Below are 21767 nucleotides of genomic sequence, written 5' to 3'. Positions count from 1 at the left end.
GAGAGTCAGCCAGCCCTGATATATATCCGCTTTCACGTGATTGGCCTCGGCTGCCTAGGTTCTCCAAAACATCCATGATCGGTCTCCATCTGCATCATCCCTTGGCCCTCCGATTTTCCCTTTTCAGCCAGCCCTCGTTGCGCCGCCAGGAACATGGCAGAGCTCGATCCCAAGGTCGCTGCTATCATCGACGCCACCAAGGGGGACGACTCCGACGAAGACGCCCTCATAGCAGAGCTGGAGAATGACTCGGCGCTGGATGCCTTCCGCGAGCAGCGCCTGCAGCAGCTTCATGCCGAATTCAACAAAACACGGCAGTTGCGGGAGAGTGGCCATGGAACCTACGCGGAGATCAAGGATGAGAAAGAGTTGATGGATCTCACAACCAGCACGAAGCTTTGTGTGGTCCACTTCTTCAAACCAGACTTCAACCGCTGCAGGATCATGGATACACATCTCGATGTAAGTACACTTCCATAATCCATTGAGATCCTTCTTCATCAATGCTACTCGGTTCTCGGTCCTCCGATCCTATCCGCGGAACAAGAACAGACGTCTAACTGAAACAGTCCCTTGCGCCGGCTCACTACGAGGCTCGACTCCTCAAGATTAATGTCGACAATTGCCCGTTTCTAGTCACAAAATTGAAGATGCAGGTGCTACCCTGCGTCATTGCGTTTATAGACGGCGTCGGAGTGGATCGTATCGTTGGATTTGAAGGCCTGGGTCGGACGCCGGAGAACTTCACCACACGGGATCTGGAAGCACGTCTGATACGAGCGAACGTTCTCGCAAGGAACAAAGTCACCGAAGAAGATGAAAGACTTGCAGCGCGGAGGAGAAAGGAGAGCCAAAAAAATGATGAGTCCGACGAGGATTGGGATTGAGTGTTGTTCTGCTGGATCCTTCCGCCGTTAACCCTGAGCGCATCCTGGCACACCATTTACCACTGTACGAGGACTTGCCTCTGTTTCAATGGAAGGCAGTCACTGCAGGAAGCACATTGGTCCAGCATTTGCAGGGCTGAGCGGCGGCCGAAGGAGAGTGATGTCGTGGAAGTCATGGCTTCGGTACAAGAAGGATGGCGACCCGTGATACGACATCTATTCGGACTTTTCAAGAAGGCCTGGATCTAAGAGGAAGCCATCCTATCTCTCACACAGGGTGAATTGTGTGCGGCTTTCCGAAGGTGTAGGTACGATAGCCGTCCTCTGCCACATGGAGGATTAATCGCTGTCGTAAGAGCCGGCCTTAAGAGCACAGCACCATCAGCATAGTACTATACCCTCCAATCAATCACTGTAAAAAGCACTGGTCAGATTTTGGCTCTATGAACCGTTCTCTTTCCCGCCAATGTTAACCAAACGGCGCGTGCTGAGTAATCGGTATGACGCAATTCGACCCGAGCACACGTGCGACATCTCCAAAACATTTTTCCCTTTAAACCCAGCCACGACCCATAGACTCTCTATAATCAAAGACAGACCGAAAGGGAGTAAAAGCACATCATGAAGGCATACTGGTTCGACAACCTCCCGGTATCGTCCCGCAAAACCGAGTAACTGCGAGGAGAAATCGCACTGACCCGCAGTGCAGGGCGACCAACGCGAGCCCCACGACTCCGGCCGCACCGTCCCAGACTCGTATCTCTCCAAACTGGGCATCCTGCACTTCAACTACCCCAACGTCGCCGACGTGGACGCGCTCGCCAAGTCCCGCGACTACAAGAACCGGGATGAAATCACCATCTCGCCCGCCACTATGGGCGACGTCTACGAGGAGAAGGTGAAGATGTTCTTCAATGAGCACTTGCACGAGGACGAAGAGATCCGGTATATTCTGGATGGCGGGGGTTATTTTGATGTCAGGAGTGACGGGGACGATTGGGTTAGGATTAAGTTGGAGAAGCATGATTTGATGATTATGCCGGCGGGCATTTATCATCGGTTTACGACGGATATGGAGAATGTGAGTTTTTATGTAGGATTTTTGAGGAGGAGGGAAGAGGTGATGGGGATATTTTACTGATGTGATGTGCTGCAGTATACGAAGGCGATGCGCCTGTTCAAAGAAGATCCCAAGTGGACGCCGCTGACCCGAAGCGGCGAGACAGACAAGAATCAGTACCGACAGGAGTACCTCAAGGCGCGAGAGACTCTTGCTGCAGCGACCTAAATCACGAGAGGAGATAACGGCCTCAGACTATTGAATTTCCGGTGGGATGGGCTTCATGGCCTAAACGACAGCTGCAATGGATAATTCAAATATCATTCTCTTCACAAGCCATTCTATCCTAGTCATTTGCCCCAATCACTCCGTCTTCTTCCTCTCTCAACAATGTTGGCTCCCGAACGTGACCCGCAATCCTATCCTCGGTCGCACAAGCAGTCCAGCGCAAGCACAACACCAAGTTTGCGCCAATCTCGTGTGCCCTCCCGACAATCACGCTCCCGCATCATTGCGACCCTGACTCCTACCCGAGTCGTATGACTTGATTCGCTGCCTCCCGCTCATATAAATACTCAGCCGACTTTGCTTGCCTCCAGTCCGCATCTCGAGCACACAGCTTGCCTTCGTCAAGCCAGGTCAAGTCGCTTTCCCTTCGAATTTGCGGTCGCTCAAGCAGTCTGGACTCGTGATAAAATGCATCCGCTTTCTCCTTCTCCCTGGCATCCTTCTGCATGCCACTCCCTCAGTCGCCCGGGCATCAACCAATACAGCCATACCCGCCATCCACCCCCCGACTACCCTGACTACTCTGACTACTCTTCCGACTCAGACCGCGACTACGACTACGACAGCCCTCCAGAAGACAACGCCTCCTACTACAATAACCCCACCGCACCAACCGCACCCACCGCCCCGCCAACAACGATGTCCTTCCTCCGCGCCCCCATCAAACTCCCCTCCTCCTCGCCCGCGACCTACCTCTCTTCCTCGTCCGAAATCCTCATCCTGCCCACCCTCTCGCACATAACCGTCCATCTGAAAATCTCCTCGCACACCGCCACGCAAACACTGCGCGCAGCCGTCGCGGGCAATCTGCGCCTCCGCGAGATCATCAAGCAGCTGCTCGGACCGACCGTAGAGCAGTACGACGTGCGCGTGCTGGTGAAGAGCAGGGGGAGCTGGGAGCAGCCGAGTTTGGAGACGCGGATTAGCGACATCAAGGAAGCGGGGTATTGGTTTAGTAGGAGTGGGAGGGGAGATGCGGAGATTCGGGTTGAGTGCGTGGGAAGGAGGAGGGGTGGGTGGTAGGGAGAGAATGTTTTGGGTGTTCTGGGCGCTCGGGGAAGGGTAAGAGGAGGTGGAAGCTGGCACGTGATTATTTACGGCATGATGGATGGGACGATATTTAATGCGGATATGTGTAGGGTAGGGTAGGGTATCTGGAATTTCTTCGCATACATGAATGCTACTTGCGGCATCATGAAGCGCCCAACATTCAGATACAAATTGCCTTTCAACGCTAGCTAGAAAGGTAACATTTGCGCTCGCATTCGCTGACGTCGTGAGGTCGTTTCATTCGTGTCTCCAGTATAAGACAATCTCCAGTCTCAAGCGGACGTACCGTACCATCCGCGGCTTGTGCCACTCCTTGCTTCATCAACAGTTTCCGCCAAAATGATCTTATTCCAACGCCAATGCCATGCTGCCCTAATCCGGAGGAAACAAAACCCTACTTCCTCCTCCTTTTGGGGCTCCGCTTTGCCCTGCTCTCATCCTCTACCTCTTCCACCGTCGCCGCGGGGCTCGTGGCTGACGAGCTCACACTCTCAACCCTATTTTCAGCATCCCCTGCATTCAGATGGGTGTTGCTGTTCGTACCGAAGTTAAACGTATCCGCAGCGCCGGCGTCAAACCCGGCCCCTGAATTCATACCAGTGGTGTCGGGCAGCTGGTAGCTCAGGTCGGGCAACGACCCATCGCCGATACCCGCATCGCCTGTCTGTGTCGTAGATGGGGGGAAGAAGTCATCGCCCTGAACGAAGGAATCCAGATCCAGATCGTGATTGAGATCGTATTGCCCAGGATCGCCAAAGTAGGAGTCGTCCGAGAGGCCCGGGATCTGGCCGGAAGGACTAAGAGGCACAAGACGCTCTTGGAGGTGCTGGACACGATTATTCTGTTCTTCGGACATCTTCTGCAGGAGATCGAGCTGTGCCTGGGTCTCGGCGAACTGGTCCAGGTTCGGCATAGGCGGAGGCTGTGGATTGAGGAGCGCATTGTTCGTGTTAGTAGCAAGCGCACTGTTTGGGGAAGCGGCGGACGTGTTGTTTGCCATCAAAGAGAGAACGTCGCTTCGTTGTTGTGGAGTCAAGGGAGTATGTCCATCTTGTGTTTGGTAATTGTTTAGCGCGGCGGGGAGGTCGACCTGAGGAGCTTGGCTTGCGAACCGGCCCGTGCTCGCATTCGCATTCTGGATCGCAGACATGATCTCGTCGTTTTGCAGAGGCATCTGGTTCTGTGACGGTGAGCTAGTATCAACCTTGATTGGGTCTGTGGAATTTCCATCTCTTACTGTTTGACTGGTAAAGCCTGTAGCTGGCCTCGTATTGGACGCAGGAGATTTGAAGACTGGTTGTTGTCGACTCCCCGGTTTTAGTATCGGACTTGTTGCTGATCGGGCAGAAGGACTGAGGGTGGCAGCGCGAGTGGAGGGTGTCATTGCATCTTTCTGAGCGGGAGCTGGAAGTAGAGCGAGGGGACGCTTAACCCGTTGCATCTGCGGGGACTTGTTTATGGGCTTCTCAGAGTAGTCTCCAACATCAACCACGTTCCCATGCGGTTGCTGTGCTGGCATAGCCGGCCCAAACATGTCCGCGAAGTTGACATTACTATTTGCCTCCAGACTGCGGTTGTAGAAAGTAGCGAGAAAAGTGAGTATCGCGTTGATGGAGTTTTCGTGTCGGTCGTGCAATGTCTGGAAGGCCGTCGCCTGTTGGTAGAGCTGCTCGTTTTGCCTGCGGATCTGGCCCAAGACATTCGATATTACTTTCTGCTGTTGCTGCAGGGCGCGGACTTCTGCTCGTAGGCTGTTGTATTCTGACCTTGGGATCATGGTCATGTCTTGATTCCCTCTCACCGCTAGGTCTTCTACATAGCCTCCTCCGCCTCCATCCGGCGCAAATTTCCGGTCTTCGTCACTGTCGCCTTGCTTCGCATCATCTTCTCGTTTTCGCTTTGGATTGGAGGGAGCATTCTTCGGTTTCTGAATGAGCCATAACAACTCCGGCCTTCCACGCTTGAAGTATTTGTTGTAGTATTCGCTCGGAGCCTTGGCTTTCGTCTCGCTCGCTTTCATCGAATTGTCTGAGAGCCCGACTTTCTTGTGGAAGCCGTACATGTTCAGCTGTCGGACGAACGATGCGTAGTTGTTGTGCTTAAAAAGCTCGGGGATGAGGGTTCTTGCGAATTCGTCTTCATCTAAGACGATGAATGAATTGCCGTCATCGGACCAGCGGATTAGGTTCGAGTTGTTATTGTTGTCAAGGAAGCTATATTAGAGTCAGCCACAATCTCTCGAGAAACTGCTCATTGTGAGCTGTAAGGCATGTTGCTAATGGTGTGGTGCATTCGCAGTTAGGCCAGAATCTGCTTCGCGCGAGCCGTGGTATCCGCGGTGTTGAATGATAGACATGGACCTGGAAATGACTTACCTGCTCAGTTTCTGAACGAATGGGGGTATCTGCTTCCTCTTCTGCAGGGCATCTTTCTTCGCCGCCATCGCTTTCCGCTCCAGCTCTTCATCGTCGTCAGCATTCTCCCATCCGGGCTGCTGGTTGTCGTAAGGGTCCCACGGGCTACGTCCCCGTGCAGCAAGTTGTTGGTTTGGATTCCGCCTCACCAGCTGCCCCGCCCCTATATCCGTCGTGCCATTCATCCCATCCAGTGACACCACGCGATTATGCATCGAGGGGGTGCCACCGACGTTTCCGCCGAAGTTGATACCGTCGTAGATGGAAGGGTCACCGAAGCCGCCCATATCGCCGGCGACTGATGAAGGGTCGTTCCAGTTGTTCATGTATTGGTCGGTGGAAACGTTTCCGGGATCTGGAAATGTGGACTGTTGGGATACGGGAGCTGCGCCGGGTGCGCGCCTTTTCCGGGTCGACATTTCTTCACTTGTACCGCGCCGCAAGATTTCGGGGGTAGGGCGACGGGCGCAGAGTTGGAATGTCCTGAGAAGATGTTCGATGACGGTGGCAAGGTCGAATAGTCAACCGGAGTGGATCCAATCGCACCGTATCAGCCTCGCTCCTGTATCGTGTCGCCGTAGGATGTGGGGTGCGGAGCACTCAGACACGCAAGGATAGAGCGCTAAGAGACCAAGCGCGTCGGCGGAAAAGCAATGGTTGAGGCTTCGGGGAGCGGCGAGACGATAATGCGCGGTTCGGAAGAATGGCGGAGGACTCTAGCACTGTTTTTGTATTCCGTGATCAGGCTTGTTGCCGCAGCGGAAGTGTCTGGCAACACAAAACCTTGTTGATTGTTTTCAAACAGTGTCGTCTAACACAAAGCGCCGCAAAAAGGGATCCCGACGCAATCTAAGGTCGTCAAAGGGGTTTCTGGAAGGCTGCAGCGAAAGGCCAGAAGGGCGGAAACTGGTGAACTTGTATCGAGCGCAGGGCTCGGATTCGGAGCGACCAATGAAGGGCCTCGTGAGGTTGGGTGGGCAATTCCTGCACGCATAGGTGAGTGAGGTGCGCGCAGTGTGGATATACTTTCGTGGAGAGTTCGGCTGATCCGGAGCTCTCGTTACGTTGCGATGTTCAAACGATGAGTTCACAGCCTGCCCGCCAAAGTTCGGCCGGGGTTTCTCCGGCCTCCGAATGCCACTAGAGCATGACTCGCGGAGCACCCTGGCTCAACATCACCCACCGAGCTGCACAGGTGGTCTGATACACTTCTGCTCCATGGCAAACCTGCTTGCTGACGCAATATACCATTCTCGTCCTCGCTCACTCGGAGAACAAGGGCGGGCGTGCCGAAAGATAGGATTTATCTTACCATATTCACTGTGACATTACACTATTTGGGGTACGTTCTCGTGAAGCACAGTTCCGGTCAAGAGTTACCTCAAGCCGGATAATTGATCTGATAATGTGTCGTGAGTCTGCAGCGGAGCACGGAGGACTATTACCTAGATATATTCCACTATCGCCAAGCAGACGATATCGTTGCACATAGCTGTCGGCCGGACCACAAGCGTACTACGAACTGGAATGCGAACGAGGCCAGAGTATTCCTTCTTTCCTCTACTCTCGCCTTCACGTGCTGGGAAGAAGCAAGGCTGAATCGTGCTTTTGACATGTAGTGCGGTGCAGGGGTGGACGAGCAGCGCCATACCAAAAGCGGACTAGGCTCCGGGAGAGATAAGCTCGATCCAGTCAACTCATGCATCGCCATTCTGCACACGGGTACCTTTGGGAGAACTGACGCCCGCAAGCTCCCTCCTTCTCCCTGCAACAATGTCATGACACGAGCAACATAACCTCTCAGCGTCGGCAGCATGGAAGCAAACGGAAGCCCCGAGAGGCGCCGGAGGAGCGCAATGTACCGGCGGGGCTCCAATCTCAGCGAGTATGCAGGTGGTGCTGAACAGGATGGGAAGGTTGAGAGCTGACAGCTTGACAGCGCGAGCTTCATGACCGACGTTGAGATGGCCCACGACGAGGTAATCGAGCTCCGCCCCGTCAATACAACCCCCCGCACACCTGGACAGCAGCTGACGGCGAATATCAAGATGTTCGCGGGTCCCATGTCCGAGAGCGTGCCCACGAGCATCTCCTCCTTTGCCCACCGCCGCCGCTCGCGCGCCGATTCCACCGCCAGCTTCACGTACTACGAGGAGGACCGGGACTCCGAAGAAGGCGCTGAAGAAGAGGCCATAGCCGATGAATATGGCGATATTGAATACGATGGGTATGTGGACGACGAATTCGATGACCTCGAGGCTGGGGTGTCGCCTTCCCCGCCACCGACAAGACGGAAATCATCCGGGCATTCAAGCCGAGGGTCTGTTGAGGCTCCATTACTGCGTAGGCGATCATCGGCAACCAGCGCAGGATCTGGGGATGGATGGGAAGGGCGAAGGATCAGTCAGAAGATATACATACTGACCGAGGATCTGACCATCGTAGTCGCTGGCTTCAAAACATCGACCATCGGGTTCGGGATATACCTCGTCCTGTGCACAATCACCGCAGGCTTGGGCTGGCTGGTGTTCAGATGGCTCCCAAGGTGGAGAGTGGCCTTGACGGGGCGGTCATCGCCTTTGAAAGAGTGCGATTGGGTGGTAATCGAGAACCAGTGGGGAGAGTTCGCCATTCAGCCTGTCAATGCCCAACCTTATGGACGTTCGCTCTCGACTGTGTTTGGAGACCCCGAAAAGCGGCGAAGAATAGACTACGACGAAGACTCAGACCCTGAGATCAAGCAACTATGCAGCCTCGATTACCGATACATCCGCTTCTGTTACCACCCGCTCAAAGACAAATTCGTCCTTGCGAATACCTGGAAGGATCCGGCGTGGATTAACGTGTCAACCCTTCGCGAAGGGCTCGACAATGAAGAGCGGGACTATCGCGAGCTCGTTTTCGGAAGAAACGTTATTGATCTAGCGGAAAAATCGGTTGGCCAGCTGCTGGTGGACGAGGCCTTCCATCCTTTCTACGTGTTTCAGATCGCCAGTCTCATCCTCTGGTCCCTGGACGAGTATTACTACTATGCCGCCTGTATCTTTATAATCTCTGTTGTAAGTATCACGACCACGGTGATTGATACGAAGGCCACGATGAAGCGACTGCGAGAAGTATCACGATTTGAGTGTGAGGTCCGCGTATTGCGGAACGGCTTTTGGAGGACCGTCGATTCTAGCGAGTTGGTTCCAGGGGATGTCTACGAAGTTACGGATCCTTCTCTTACCCAGCTTCCTTGTGATAGCTTACTGCTCTCTGGAGACTGTATCGTCAACGAGAGCATGTTGACTGGAGAATCGGTCCCTGTATCCAAGATACCCATGACAGACGATTCGCTAGATCTACTCGATCTGGGTGCGTCAACGATACACCCAGAAATAGCCAGGCATATGCTTTTCAGTGGTACCAAAATCATTCGAGCCCGACGACCTCACGATGATGTCGACGACGAAGCAGCCGCGCTGGCTATGGTAGTACGGACCGGGTTCAATACGACCAAAGGGGCCTTGGTACGATCTATGCTCTTCCCGAAGCCTTCTGGTTTCAAGTTTTACCGAGACTCCTTCCGATACATCTCAGTCATGGCTTGTATCGCCATGGTCGGCTTCGTCGCTTCATTCATCAACTTCATCCACTTTGGTCTGGCCTGGCATCTCATCGTTGTCCGTGCACTAGATCTAATCACGATCATCGTTCCGCCTGCACTCCCGGCCACACTTACCATCGGCACCAACTTTGCCCTGTCACGTCTGAAACAGAAACAAATCTTCTGCATCAGTCCACAGCGAGTAAACGTAGGAGGCAAGCTTGATGTCGTCTGCTTCGACAAGACCGGGACTCTGACGGAGGAGGGATTGGATGTTTTGGGCGTCCGAGTGGTGGAGCGATCCGCGAATAGGTTCAGTGACATCCTCACTGATTCCTTAGACGTTCTTCCTCAATCGCGGTACGATCGCGACCCCACCGTCGACTACTCGAACCACAAGGCGATACTCTATACGATGACGACTTGTCACTCGCTGCGCTTAATCGAGGATGAGCTTGTTGGCGACCCGCTCGACGTCAAAATGTTCAACTTCACAGGCTGGAACTTCGAGGAGGGAGACCAAAGGGCCCCTGCAGGCGAGGAGGAGTTCGATCAGAAACTTCGCCCCGCGGTCGCCAGACCTCCTGCAGGCCGTGAGTATGACATCGATGATCGTGAGGACGACGAGAACAGAAAACCCGTTGAGCTCGGAGTGTGGAGATCCTTCGAATTCGTCTCCCAACTACGAAGAGCAAGCGTTATCGTGCGGCAATTCGGTGCCAGAAATCCTCAAGTGTACGTCAAAGGTGCGCCAGAGTGCATGAAGGATATCTGCTGCGGGGACAGCTTTCCAACTGATTACGAGGATCTACTGGCCTATTATACCCAGAAAGGGTTCCGTGTCATTGCCTGCGCAACGAAGACGCTCAATAAGTCCAATTGGCTTAAAGTCCAGAAGATGAAGCGAGAGGATGCTGAAAGCGACCTCCACTTCGTCGGTTTCATCATCTTCGAGAACAAGCTCAAGCCAAGCACAACACCAATCATGGAAGAGCTGGAGAGAGCAAACATACGGACTGTCATGTGCACCGGAGACAATATCCTTACGGCTATCAGCGTTGCCCGAGAGTGCGGTCTGATCAACAGAACAGCCCACTGCTTCGTACCGCATTTCGTTGAAGGCGACTCCCGCACCGCCCTTGCTCGCCTCAGCTGGGAAAGCGTCGATGATCCCGTCTTCAAACTGGACGAGAATACCCTGAAGCCTCTTCCTCCGCCAGCCGAAGCTGATGTCTCCTTACCATACGATATCTCCAACCTCCGAAACTATTCACTGGCTGTCAGTGGAGACGTCTTCCGCTGGATAATCGACTTCGCCTCAGAGAAAGTATTACGTGAGATGCTTGTCTGCGGGCAAGTTTTTGCTCGCATGTCCCCCGACGAGAAGCACGAACTTGTCGAAAAGCTCCAAAGCATCGATTACTGCGCTGGCTTCTGCGGCGATGGAGCGAACGATTGTGGAGCCTTGAAAGCTGCCGATGTCGGTATATCACTTTCGGAAGCTGAAGCTTCCGTGGCCGCACCCTTCACCAGCCGCGTGTTCGACATTTCCTGCGTCCCGCAAGTCATCAAGGAAGGCAGAGCAGCCCTCGTCACCAGCTTCAGCTGCTTCAAGTACATGAGCTTGTATTCAGCTATCCAGTTCACCTCCGTCAGCTTCCTCTACGCCTCAGCCTCCAATCTCGGCGACTTCCAGTTCCTCTTCATTGACCTCCTCCTCATCCTACCCATTGCGATTTTCATGGGCTGGTCCGGCGCATACCCAAAACTCTCTCGAAAACGACCAACAGCCAGCCTGGTTTCCCGAAAGGTGCTTACGCCATTGCTAGGTCAAATCGTACTCTGCGTCCTCACCCAAGCCATCGCCTTCGAGTACGTCCAAAAACAGCCATGGTACCAGCCCCCCATCGTCGACAAAGAGCACTCCAACGCCCTCAACTCGCAGAACACGGCCCTCTTCCTTGTCTCCTGCTACCAATACATTTTCTCCGCTGTGGTCCTCTCAGTCGGTCGTCCGTTCCGGCAACCCATGTCACAGAACCTCCCCTTCGTCATCACGATCCTTATCACGCTCGTGACCACCTGCTACATGCTGTTCGATCCTGCGCAGTGGCTTGTCAAGCTCATGCAGCTGACATATATGAGTGCGTCGTTCAAGGTGTTCCTCCTGGTGCTGGGCTTGGGCAATTTCGCCATCGCGTATGTGGGCGAGAAGTTTGTGCTACCGGTCATCGCGAAGTGGATCGGGTTGCTGAAGGTGAAGATCAATCCTAAGTGGCGAAAAAAGAGGAAGGAGTATAAGCTGATTATGGAGAAAATGAGGATGTGATGAATACGAAAGGGGCTAGAAGGTCAGAAATCCGTGACTACCAGACAGATAGACAGGGTCGAATAACGCTTGTGTGATGATAGATCCGATGGGTCATCTATCTACAGTCCGCATGCTCGTGCAAAAATATACAACTATAATACTCCCATCCACGCCCTTCCACCTCCCCGCCGCTTCTACGCTTCCGTCAAACTAAAGCTCACATCCCCACTTGGCGTCGCCCCACCGATACACGTCGTCTGGAAGCTGCCCTGTGGGCACGTCAACTGCGCTGCTTTTACACAGCGCTCCCACCGCCCCTTGCTGATATTAATCGTCGACCCGGCGTCCGTGGCGTTGAGCGTGAAGAGAGAGGTGCCCGATTGGCCGGTTGTGGAAGAAGGGTTTCCGCCGCACTTTTGTATGCTGCTGGCGATGCCGCCGCATATTCCGAGGATGGCGACGTTGGTGGAGTGGGTGTCGAATTGGCTGGGTGCAAGTTAGCGAGATGGGACGGGGAGAGAAGCGGAGGGACAGGCGTACATGGAAGTATCCAGGCATTGGGTCCCGGTGACTTCGTCGCCGGACACGACTTGCTGCGGGAGCGCGGTCGCTATGCTTGCAGCGAGCGCGGAGAGGAGAAGGATGCGGAATTGCATCTTTGCGGTTTTCGCTTCGTTGCTCAAGTTGTGAATTTCAAAAGGGTATATCGCAAGTAATAAGTGGAAAAAAAAGAAGGAAGAGATCAAGATTCGATCAACGAATGACAAAGAGCATAAAGCACATATATCGAGAAGAAAAATAAAACCGTCATGGAGCTGAGTACACTGTACCTGCTCTTTCAGGATGCAGAACTCCCCTCTCTATATACTTACCTCAGGAATTCGGCCCTACGAGGAGGCCACCAGACCGCAAAAGCCTTGGTGCCGTGGCAATCAAACAATATTTCAGTAGCGCTAATCCTTTCTCATCAGGTTTGCACGACTCTTGTGATGTTATTGAAGAGTTGTTTACTCGGTTATGGTGTTTCGAGCGCTTTTGGAGGCGCTCCGGGGTATCTGACGCAGAGTGGGTTTCGGTACCTGGCGCGAGAGGTGGGAAAACGGCATTTGCGGAAACCCCTTGTGAGCGGTTAAAACGACTGAACTAGCGGGAAAGGGGACACTAAAGGAAGGGATGGAGTGTTTGGTTCTTGTGAGTCTGATATAGGAAAAGTGGGAATGAAACGGGAGAATCAGTTCGTTGAGAGCTGTCTGTTGTTGCGGAACCCAGCCCCAGGTAGCCAGCCGATTTTTCCTCTTTGCACTATCAGATCTGAACTAAAGCACACACCACATTCCTAACTTCCGCTTTAAGAGGGACTATCCCTAAAGTATTGTTGCCGTCAAGAAAGAGTCCACAGCCATGCAATGAGCCCTTAAGAAAAGACCGAAATATTTTCTGACCCGTAAACGCCGCTAGAAAAGCAACTTAGATGATGCGAAACCAGCCAGGGTCATGATCTTTCATTCGGTTCAGCAAGAGCTTCATTCTCATGTGCATAGCAAGTTCATCCAAGAGCAGAACCAACGAGTCGATCGTTGAGGGATCTTCAGTGGCTTATGTAACGGAACGGTGAGAGTAGCTGACTAAGCTCAGCCGCAAAGTCTATCTCGACCACTCTGCCTCTTCGTAACACCACACCCCCACTGTGAAGGCCACCGCCATTTCACGCACAATACTAGAGCTTGTGAGGGTCGTTTCCCTCAATTAGAAGGCTCCTTCCTCCCCTTCATTCTTCTCTACTGCTGATGATCCCTCCCGCGCTTACTATGTAAGCTTCGCTGCAAATCCTTTTTTGAAAAATTCTTTTTGGTTAGAACTGTCAACATTTTCATTGCGTTCTCGGATGCAGTTTAACATCGGGCATAGCGCGCTTTGTGCGGCCCCTGGGATGGATCCACTAAAGAGTCAGCCGCACATCAGCCCCAATACCGTTAAAGAAACCGCGGAGCAGCGTGCGCGCAGGATCGAAAGAGTAAGTATGCCTTTCCAATGTAGAGCAACGTCCATCCAACGTAGCGGTCTTCTAAGAAAGCAACAAGCAACGATGCTACCGTAACCACCCATTCGCTGGAGAGGCACGAGGTTCCGCTCGACAGGGGTTCAGTCAACCGAGATCTCACCGGTAGAACAATAATGTCAATAATTATACTACCGGACACTGGTCTCTTTCTCCGGAGGTTACCTTCTCATGAGGCTTACTGAGCATACAAGTGGATACTCCTTCACTATAGAGGCTTTGCTGATGATCTACGAGAACAGCCTGCTGAACACGTGCCCAAGAAGGGTACCGTGATGCTTAGTGAGTTAATGTGCAAAAATAGAGAAAACTCGGGGTTGCAGGTATACCCATATTTCTGCGGAGATGCTGACGCTGCATGAGAGGCTGACGGTATAAACTTTCGGTATAAACTTTTCTGTGCTGGATGCGCAAAGCACTATAAAGGTCACCCTCTGCACTCGCTATATCTGGGTATAGGTAGCCATTCTGCTCATCAAGCCAACACCCAGCGACTACCTCAAAGCTACCCTATAAAGCACCAATGCATCTCCCCACCCTCTTCGTCGCCGCCTCGGCCAGCTTGCTCTCCGTCACCTCCGCCGGCCAGGTTAACTTCTACTCCGACACAAACTGCCAGAACTACATCGGAGAATCGCACCCAGGCTCATTTCAGACTACCGGGTATGTCCATTCGTCTTCACCCTATTGTCGTTCTCATTCTCTTTTCCATCCAATTCAAGTCCTCATGTGCCCTCATCCTACGTGTCCATCCACCCATTAGCCGAAAACTAACCTACGGTGACCATATTCTAGAGGTCCAGCTGGTTCATTCTCCGCATTGTGGGTCTCCTGGGATCAGCAGTCTTGCAGCAGCACCTGTGGCCCGCTGATCATCTGCGGCGATTCGAATTGTAGCCGCCGCAGAGCCGTGGGACGCGGACAATGCGTTAGCTTCAACACAGGCGTGTGGGCGAGAAATGGGTGCGGGCAGGACATGTGTGGAAATGCCTAGGTAATGCTGGTTTTGGGATGCGAGATGATGTGGGCTTGGACAACGGCATGAGTTAGAATGATGCGATGGGATGCACGAGCGGCCTTTTCGATCCGGGTTAATGTCTACTTCAGTCCTAGGTGTCAACATCTACGAAACATTTATTCTAGGAAGAGCCACAAATAGAGACCTGACCAAAGTCTGCAGTCACTGATATATCCACACTAGTTTATATTATCTGCTCTTGTTCGTGGCATAGATGTCGAACATGATTCTTAAGGCTAACATTGACTTAGCTGCCGCAGTCTATTCGCGTCCACAAGTAAGCAGGTGCACAAGAGATTCTCGTCTGTAATTCGGTCTGAAGGAGACACCGGAATCGAGCGGTCTATACCAAGTCCAAAGTCGTCATCTCTGCTACATTCCAATCAATTTACTTGTCCACCAAGGTCCCTTATAGAGTTTACTGGATAATATGCCTGGAAAAGGGCGCGAGTGGGATGCGCAAAGGACGGACTCCATCTTTGGATCGGAAAGGACTATCTTGGTATGTAGGTCTTTTCGGGACGACCCCTAGGATTTCACGGCCCTGTCGCTTTTCGGACTTTCTTAAGAGAGTGTTGCATCGCGAGCTGGCGGTTTACTTCTCTGAAGCACGGGCTAGGGATTGCCCAATGACTTTTTCTACTGGAGGGGGCGGTGCTTAGAGCACGTATGAGGCGGGTAACACGATGTTCGCACAGTCGAGTCACCCTCCTTCCATGGTTCATGCATTTGTTAACAGGCCTTAGCTTACACGTATTCTCTGGCGGTCTCTTATCATTGGCGCTCTCATTTTCCAAGTTCAAGATGCCATAGCGCACTTCCAGTCTTCGTTATGGGTACCGACATATCAGCGTCAGCCTTCTACTCAAAGCTATAGAACTACAAACCGATGAAACGCTCTAAAGGTACTAAAGAAACGAAGAAAAGCACTGGAGCTAATGAAAGAAAATTAGAGATAGAATAATAAATTTGACAGTGCTTGCGCGCTTTTCAACGCTCTTGGACGAACTTCGAGAGAACCCGAACTTATCGAACCTTGGCGCTGTTCGAACATGGAGATATTCATCTGGCACGCTCATCATCCGCTGGATAGTCGTCGGCCAAAGCCTTGATGCCCTCGTACGCTTCCCCTGCCGCCTTCGCTTCGCTAGTGAATTGTAGGTGACCCCAGCCCATGACATGGTCGGTGCCAGGCTTGTGGAGCTCAATAATCCTTTCATTCGGATTCTTGATCTTCGTTTTAATAAATTCTAACGTCGCCTTGGTCTGTCCGTCATCCTCAGGGTTTGCCGCTATAGCGATGTAAGAAGCATTCTCGCGTCTAACAAGCGCAGCGCGTTTAGATTCTTCCGTCTCCTTTTCCAATTGGATTCCTGGGTGCCCTTGAAGTGCATCTATTATATCACCGTCCTGGAGTGAAATGCTCCATGAAAGATCCCCTTCCTGTGGGTTGGATTTGACATTCTCCTTTCCGTAGGGGCTCTGGAGGAACTTGTGGGATTCGAGAAGCTGCCAAGAGTCTTCAGGGTTGAAAGGATAAACGGTGAGAGAAGTATCGCGAGAAGCGGGAGCGTTCAGAGTCGACAGAGTTTCAGCGCCTCTAGCACATACGTTAGGGAATGAGTTTGATAATACCACTTCGACATAAACAAGCAGAATGAATAGGAAATCCATTGTGCGTAAAAGAAAGGTAAAGAAGAGCCAGTCAGCCGTACAGAAATTCATCCAACCATCATGTCGGTGAACGGTATATTTATATGTCCTCGTCTATGGATAGACACGTATATCAATGCTTCCTGCCTGCCTCGGATCTTGCAGAGTTTCTGTGCCGTTCTCACAAGGGCACAAGGGAAAACCAAAGGAAGGAAGGAAGGGACAGATAAGCATGAATAGAGAAGATGGCAACAATATCGGCGTACGTTGCGGTTCAGCTTGATTGAAACAGTCACACGCCCCGATGGACTTGAGAGGGAGGGAGAGAGACAGACGGCGCAGATGTGAACGATGCAGAAAACAGCCCGTCCAAACAAAATAGAGTAGATACCGGCAAAGTTATAAGGCTCGAGAGAACCCCAACGTACGGGTCTAGTGCCGCATCCATGGTAACTAGCCGCAAGGGGCGTCGACACAGCCCGAGCGTGAGTCGTAGGCGCTTTGCAGGATGGCTAAAAGGAGCTAGGGATGCGACAGGAGGCCAAAGGAAACTTGTGCCTTCGGAGTTGAAGGTGTTTTGCTCGTTTCCGCCTTGTGTGCTGTGCCGCAGGCCCGGCGGATTCTGCTGCAAGCAGAATAGAGGGCTGTACACGCCACATACGGCGGACCCCAAAGCAGAAGGAGGACTTCACCGTGGCATGCACCGTTAATGAAGCTCTAATGATGGCCAAGAAGGAGCAGACGTTCGGTCGATAACTAGAGAAGTGGTAAGTAGCTAGAATTTAATATGGCATTTTGCGCACAGCAGTACCATCGTAACGGTACTGGGAGTAGCAACCATTATCACACTATATCAACCCTCATCCTCGTGCACCGCTTCTCCCATACAGCCCAACTCCTCTCCGTCCCTGGCTCATCGCAATGGATCTCCATGAAGCCCAGTCGGGCGAAAGTGTGCTTGCCAGGTACAGGCTCGAGCAGCAGGCCATTGCATAACAGCGGGAAATCGGGCTCAGCGCACTTCCGATTACTCATTAACACGCCGGCAACGAGGAAGTAGATGCGCTTGTGCGCCATGGCTCCACGGTCGTGAGTTCTAGATCTCGGATCCATCAAGACGTCGTCCTTGCCGCTGAAAGAGACGGTCTCAACGCGGCCCTCATCATCCGCCTGCGAGTCCCACAGAAGTTGGCCATCGGCCCACCGAACCTGGAGCACGTCTCCTTCAACAGTGACAGTGCCCTCGCCGCGACCAAAAGGGTTCTGACCAAGGTGCCGAAATCGAACGGAGAGGATTTGCCAGACCAGGCTGAAGCGCGGGCGCTGCACCGTGTTGACGAACCAAACGGTACCCGGCACGGAGGCCCAGGACCAAGAGGGCGCGTAGCCGTCTTCGAGCAGCGGGGGCGGTAGGTCGGAGCCGACGGCGGTCCAATCGCTGGCCCACAAGAGCTGTTTGGGTAGATCAAACTCCCAGAGGCCGGCGAGATAGGTACTGTTGATGTGGGTTTGCAGAGCAGACGCCAGGCCCGACATGGCGGGTAAGCGGTCTGTTGGCACGGTAAGGTCACGCTTTGTGAACTCCAGTACGAGATTACACCATGTTGCTATCCAATCAGTGACGACAGTCCGGTTCAGCAGAGGAGACGAGGAGATCTTCAAGTTATGTGCCGAACCGTTAAGAAACTCGGATGTCTGCTCGGGATCGCACTCGCAGGCTGTGCTCGACCAGCACGACCAGCCGAGCTCGAACGAGCTAAACCAGAGCAGTCGTGGAGACAGGGTGATCTCTTGCAGTGTCCATCCCCGCGTTTCGAGGATTCCCGAACCCGGAATGGAGGGGTTAGAGTCCTGGCGGTGACCGTGCATGAAACCGAGAATGCCGTTATCGGACTGCTTCCGTACGTAGACGGAGGTAATCTGCCCGTGAATGTAGGCGTTCAACCTGACGATACGTCGATACGGGCTTGGGAGGAAAAGGCCAGTGTCACTGCTGGGCGACTGCAGCGCGGCAAACGTAACAAGGGCGTTTTCGTACGTATAGCACATCCGCGCCGCCTCCCTCTCCCAGTCAGTCGGCGAGTCCTGCACGATGCAGAAGGAGTCTATCCAGACATATGGTATGGACAGCGCGCGGGCAACCAGTATAGCATCCCTAATAGTTTTTGGTAGTGTATTGAGAGGGAAACCAGCTTGCCGTTCAGAGATGGAGGCGGTGGTCGTCGTCATCGTCCTATCCTTGCCCCAGCAGTAGCTGAGAGCGGCCCACATGCCTTTCTCTCCTGTGGCCGACTCATATAGAAACGGGTCGGTCAAAGCATCACCGACGTGGACAACCCGTGTTGGGAGCGTTGCCCCGGCGGCCGGTGGACAGCGGTGGGAGGAGTGATCTTGAACGCAGTGATCCAACCATTTGCAGGCCTGGCTGAGGCTTTCTGGAGAGAAAGAGTTTGCAGGGATGTGAGCTCTAATGGGGAAATGAGGCCACAGATTCGCGGAATTTGCTGTGAATGTATTAGCGGACTCGACACGTTTCTGAGACGGGAGAAAGAGTTGAGGTAGAAAGGGCATAGAGCAACTGACCATCAGCCGTATAAAACATGAGGTCAAACGCCCTACCAGCTCTTGTATCACATTGTACCCCGACGGGTTGTAGTTGCCCTAGGCTAGACTCCCGACGCGTCTCGATGATTTGGGTTATTCCTATATTAGTAATATCCTCGCCATTTGCAAACAGCAGAATCCCATCTCTGATCACGGAGCAGAAGCTGCATCCAAGTTTCGCAGCGTCGAGTAGATCAGAAAATGCCACGTGCAAGGCTAACCAAGGTTGAAATACATCTATACTCTCGCACATGTCGGGGTATGATGTCTGTAAGACTGACCAAGGTTTCCGCGGGCCCATCTTGTCGCATAAGCGGCATGACATCCTGCTTGGCGGAGGTGTGTCTCTGCTAGGAAATGGCTCGGTATATATATTGAGAGAGGCCGTATAAGGTTTGAAGAAGCTTAGGATATAAGTTTGGGATACCCACGGAGAACGAGTCGATCTTTGGAAGGCAGCATCGCGAAGGTCACGCGACCGGGTGGTATCTGACACGGCGTCCACTTAGGCTTATGTGGCGGAGAAAAGGAGCTCTGTATTGAGAAGTACGGGGGCCAGAATGCCCTATATCTACACATGTTGAGGGGGTTTACCCCCCAGGTACATGAAACAGGGGTAAAACGGGTGGTTTTTTTCGTCGCTAACAGCTTATCAGCGGCGGCACACCTTCACCTTCAAAATTTCTTGCAGAAAGCAAGCCCAGTTCTTCCGTAGTTCATAGTCTGTAAAAGACGCCGAGTCCCCTCGGCACTAACAATTGGGGACTGGATTATGTATCTCACGGGCTCATACGCGAAAGAAAGTGTAATTGCTAGGCCCATCTACCAAAACTTCTATCAGCTACGCAGAAGCAGCCCTAGCAAAACTCATTTAACCGAGTACCTCTATTCCGGTAAGCAACTTCACCCATTGAAGTAGGGTCCACCATATCCATCGCGCGCACCAATATTAGCGTCACGTTATAGTAGGAGCTTTCCACCAACAACCATTTTGAATTCGCTAGTTTCGTCCTATTCGAGATATGTCGTTCGCTTCGTCCCCTCATTCATTCATCCTTCATCAAACGTATGATCTTCCTCCGTATTCAGTCCCTTCCAGAGGTAAAGTATGGGATGTAAAGGTCCGATAGAAGCCCCGATGCTAGTAGACCGTCCAACGCCTTTCGCTCAGCAACCACGCTGTAGCTTTATGAGAAACCAAGAGAGAAGATAATAACAAGAGTAGAAAGGTATTATTCTCGAGCCGGCCGGGCTTTTAATCGTGTCGATCTGTTGGTAGTGATGCATGCGCCGCGGCGCAAGTAAATGGATGCCGTTCTCACAGAATCTGCTTGAGCTGCTCTTTCTGGTGTGCCGTCAACGATGTCGGGAACTTGATGCGTACGCCCACGACGAAGTCGCCGCGCTCGTTGGGCTTCTTGCTCTTTGGCATTCCGAGATTCGGGAAACGTTCGGTGAAGGTCGGTCCGGTAGGTCCGCCACTGCTGACGGCTACTTGCTTTCCGTCGATCGTTTGTACGGTCCGTCGCCAGCCAGTAAGGGCTTCTTTGAGGTCAAGTTCGACGATGTGCTTGATGTCGTCGCCTTCGCGGGTGAAAAGAGGATGGGGTTTCTACGTGATGTTAGCATTGGACTTGAGTATGACAGCAGCTTTGTGGAGATAGACTTACCTCTGACACAATGAAGTGCAGATCCTGTGTCCCGCCCTCTACCTGATCACCGACATCCGAGAACTTGATCTTGCTGCCCGCCTTCAAGCCTTTCTTAATCGGCACCTCGAGGATCCGGTCTTGTGTGCTTTGTTTGCCGGTTGCCGGGTCGTAAGTCTTCCGCTTGATCTTCATCTTCTTCGTGGTGCCATTGAATAGCTCCTCCAATGATACCGGTAGCGGCTTCTCGACGACGGTGACTTCGGGTGCCGGTTGCCTTCTCCCACCATCAAACCTTGACCCACCCGGCCCTCTCCTTTTCGCTCCCCCGCCCATACCGCCCGGCATACCGCCCGGCATTCCTCCCATGCCGAATCCACCGAATTCGTCATCGTCTCCTCCGCCAAAATTCGCCCCTCCGCCGCGCAAGAACTCTGAGAATATGCTTTCCGGATTCGAGAAATGGAAGCCTCCGCTGCCACCTCCGGTTGAGAAATGGAATGTCCGCGTCCCACCAGGCATGCCACCTGCGCTTGCAAAGGGGAAGCCGCCTGCTTCGAATGGGTTGCCGCCAGGGCTGGCACCGCCCTCGGGCGGAGGTGCGCCGCCGCGAAGCAGGAATTCGAGACCGAACTGGTCGTAGGTCTTGCGCTTTTCGGGGTCGGACAGGATCTCGTAGGCTTGTGAACATTCTGCACGGATGATTAGTCAGTATCTCAACTACGGATGATGAGGGTGACAGGCGCCTTACCTTTGAATTTCTCGGCAGCAGCCGGATTGTCCTTGTTCTTGTCCGGATGCCATTTCAGCGCCATCTTGCGATAGGCTTTCTTGATTTCATCTTGCGTAGCGGTCGGTGATATGCCTGTGGATGTATGTTAGCAAAAATGTCGCTTGGGCTGCCCGAATGGTGGACTGGGAAGCCTGGTAATTGAGGCCGCGGAGGGGTAGGTGGAGCACGAGCGCGAGGCCAAACTTACTTAATGAATCGTAGAGCTTGGTCTCTTTGACCATTGCGAAGTAGTCAGTTGGAGATGATGGGGTATCTCGTGTATACGCGTCGAAAGTCTGGGATGTGCAGTGGGGTGGCAGAATGGCTGCGTGCTTTAATGCTCGAGGTTGACCTAAAGTCTCCCCACCGTTTGGCGCTCGAGCCAACAAATCTTGACCGCCATCGCTAAAGAC

The 21767-nt window shown here is 52.9% G+C and overlaps 10 protein-coding genes across 10 annotated transcripts; 5 read left to right on the top strand and 5 right to left on the bottom strand.

Annotated features, from left to right (window-relative positions):
- Positions 1-153: 153 nt before the first annotated feature.
- Positions 154-887, top strand: BU26DRAFT_418599 (thioredoxin-like protein; the record flags this gene model as incomplete). The annotated part of the gene is made up of 2 exons (XM_033823257.1): positions 154-462; positions 570-887. The coding sequence occupies 2 exons, from the start codon at positions 154-156 to the stop codon at positions 885-887; spliced, it is 627 nt and encodes a 208-aa protein (XP_033689075.1).
- A 551-nt stretch (positions 888-1438) lies between these two features.
- BU26DRAFT_516308 (1,2-dihydroxy-3-keto-5-methylthiopentene dioxygenase) lies at positions 1439-2307 on the top strand. The gene is made up of 3 exons (XM_033828296.1): positions 1439-1538; positions 1597-1968; positions 2044-2307. Exons 1-3 carry the CDS (start codon positions 1509-1511, stop codon positions 2173-2175), a joined length of 534 nt encoding a protein of 177 aa, XP_033689074.1. The 5' UTR covers positions 1439-1508; the 3' UTR covers positions 2176-2307.
- Positions 2308-2315: 8 nt separating this feature from the next.
- On the top strand, positions 2316-3258 carry BU26DRAFT_548385 (uncharacterized protein; the record flags this gene model as incomplete). The annotated part of the gene is made up of 1 exon (XM_033831937.1): positions 2316-3258. Exon 1 carries the CDS (start codon positions 2644-2646, stop codon positions 3256-3258), a length of 615 nt encoding a protein of 204 aa, XP_033689073.1. The 5' UTR covers positions 2316-2643.
- A 421-nt stretch (positions 3259-3679) lies between these two features.
- Positions 3680-6118, bottom strand: BU26DRAFT_419581 (uncharacterized protein; the record flags this gene model as incomplete). Its single annotated transcript, XM_033823309.1, has 2 exons — positions 3680-5498; positions 5661-6118. 2 exons carry the CDS (start codon positions 6116-6118, stop codon positions 3680-3682), a joined length of 2277 nt encoding a protein of 758 aa, XP_033689072.1.
- A 1437-nt stretch (positions 6119-7555) lies between these two features.
- On the top strand, positions 7556-11617 carry BU26DRAFT_419715 (uncharacterized protein; the record flags this gene model as incomplete). Its single annotated transcript, XM_033823321.1, has 2 exons — positions 7556-7584; positions 7639-11617. The coding sequence occupies 2 exons, from the start codon at positions 7556-7558 to the stop codon at positions 11615-11617; spliced, it is 4008 nt and encodes a 1335-aa protein (XP_033689071.1).
- A 176-nt stretch (positions 11618-11793) lies between these two features.
- On the bottom strand, positions 11794-12255 carry BU26DRAFT_561321 (uncharacterized protein; the record flags this gene model as incomplete). The annotated part of the gene is made up of 2 exons (XM_033832898.1): positions 11794-12085; positions 12140-12255. The coding sequence occupies 2 exons, from the start codon at positions 12253-12255 to the stop codon at positions 11794-11796; spliced, it is 408 nt and encodes a 135-aa protein (XP_033689070.1).
- Positions 12256-14181: 1926 nt separating this feature from the next.
- On the top strand, positions 14182-14652 carry BU26DRAFT_502154 (uncharacterized protein; the record flags this gene model as incomplete). Its single annotated transcript, XM_033826618.1, has 2 exons — positions 14182-14321; positions 14454-14652. 2 exons carry the CDS (start codon positions 14182-14184, stop codon positions 14650-14652), a joined length of 339 nt encoding a protein of 112 aa, XP_033689069.1.
- A 1086-nt stretch (positions 14653-15738) lies between these two features.
- On the bottom strand, positions 15739-16350 carry BU26DRAFT_561320 (uncharacterized protein; the record flags this gene model as incomplete). Its single annotated transcript, XM_033832897.1, has 1 exon — positions 15739-16350. One exon carries the CDS (start codon positions 16348-16350, stop codon positions 15739-15741), a length of 612 nt encoding a protein of 203 aa, XP_033689068.1.
- A 754-nt stretch (positions 16351-17104) lies between these two features.
- On the bottom strand, positions 17105-19483 carry BU26DRAFT_516303 (HET-domain-containing protein). Its single transcript, XM_033828295.1, has 2 exons — positions 18913-19483; positions 17105-18833 (listed from the first exon to the last, which is right to left on the bottom strand). Exons 1-2 carry the CDS (start codon positions 19232-19234, stop codon positions 17173-17175), a joined length of 1983 nt encoding a protein of 660 aa, XP_033689067.1. The 5' UTR covers positions 19235-19483; the 3' UTR covers positions 17105-17172.
- A 427-nt stretch (positions 19484-19910) lies between these two features.
- On the bottom strand, positions 19911-21663 carry BU26DRAFT_516301 (DnaJ-domain-containing protein). The gene is made up of 4 exons (XM_033828294.1): positions 21563-21663; positions 21334-21447; positions 20604-21274; positions 19911-20545 (listed from the first exon to the last, which is right to left on the bottom strand). The coding sequence occupies exons 1-4, from the start codon at positions 21594-21596 to the stop codon at positions 20252-20254; spliced, it is 1113 nt and encodes a 370-aa protein (XP_033689066.1). The 5' UTR covers positions 21597-21663; the 3' UTR covers positions 19911-20251.
- Positions 21664-21767: the final 104 nt, after the last annotated feature.

This window comes from Trematosphaeria pertusa, assembly GCF_010094035.1.
Source record: "Trematosphaeria pertusa strain CBS 122368 unplaced genomic scaffold BU26scaffold_3, whole genome shotgun sequence".
Lineage (NCBI taxonomy): Eukaryota > Fungi > Ascomycota > Dothideomycetes > Pleosporales > Trematosphaeriaceae > Trematosphaeria > Trematosphaeria pertusa.
Note: the sequence above shows the minus strand (reverse complement) of the source record. Positions and strands in the feature narration are given on the sequence as shown.

Bases quoted from the DNA above. Each gene is read 5' to 3' on its own strand.
- BU26DRAFT_516308 (XM_033828296.1), top strand. From the start codon at position 1,509: ATGAAGGCATACTGGTTCGACAACCTCCCG. The intron at 1,539-1,596 runs GTATCGTCCCGC...CCCGCAGTGCAG, and splicing joins ACTGGTTCGACAACCTCCCG to GGCGACCAACGCGAGCCCCA. The intron at 1,969-2,043 runs GTGAGTTTTTAT...GATGTGCTGCAG, and splicing joins TTACGACGGATATGGAGAAT to TATACGAAGGCGATGCGCCT.
- BU26DRAFT_516303 (XM_033828295.1), bottom strand. From the start codon at position 19,234: ATGGGCCCGCGGAAACCTTGGTCAGTCTTACAGACATCATACCCCGAC. The intron at 18,834-18,912 runs GTCAGTTGCTCT...ATACATTCACAG, and splicing joins CATGTTTTATACGGCTGATG to CAAATTCCGCGAATCTGTGG.
- BU26DRAFT_516301 (XM_033828294.1), bottom strand. From the start codon at position 21,596: ATGGTCAAAGAGACCAAGCTCTACGATTCATTAA. The intron at 21,448-21,562 runs GTAAGTTTGGCC...ATACATCCACAG, and splicing joins CAAGCTCTACGATTCATTAA to GCATATCACCGACCGCTACG. The intron at 20,546-20,603 runs GTAAGTCTATCT...AACATCACGTAG, and splicing joins TGCACTTCATTGTGTCAGAG to AAACCCCATCCTCTTTTCAC.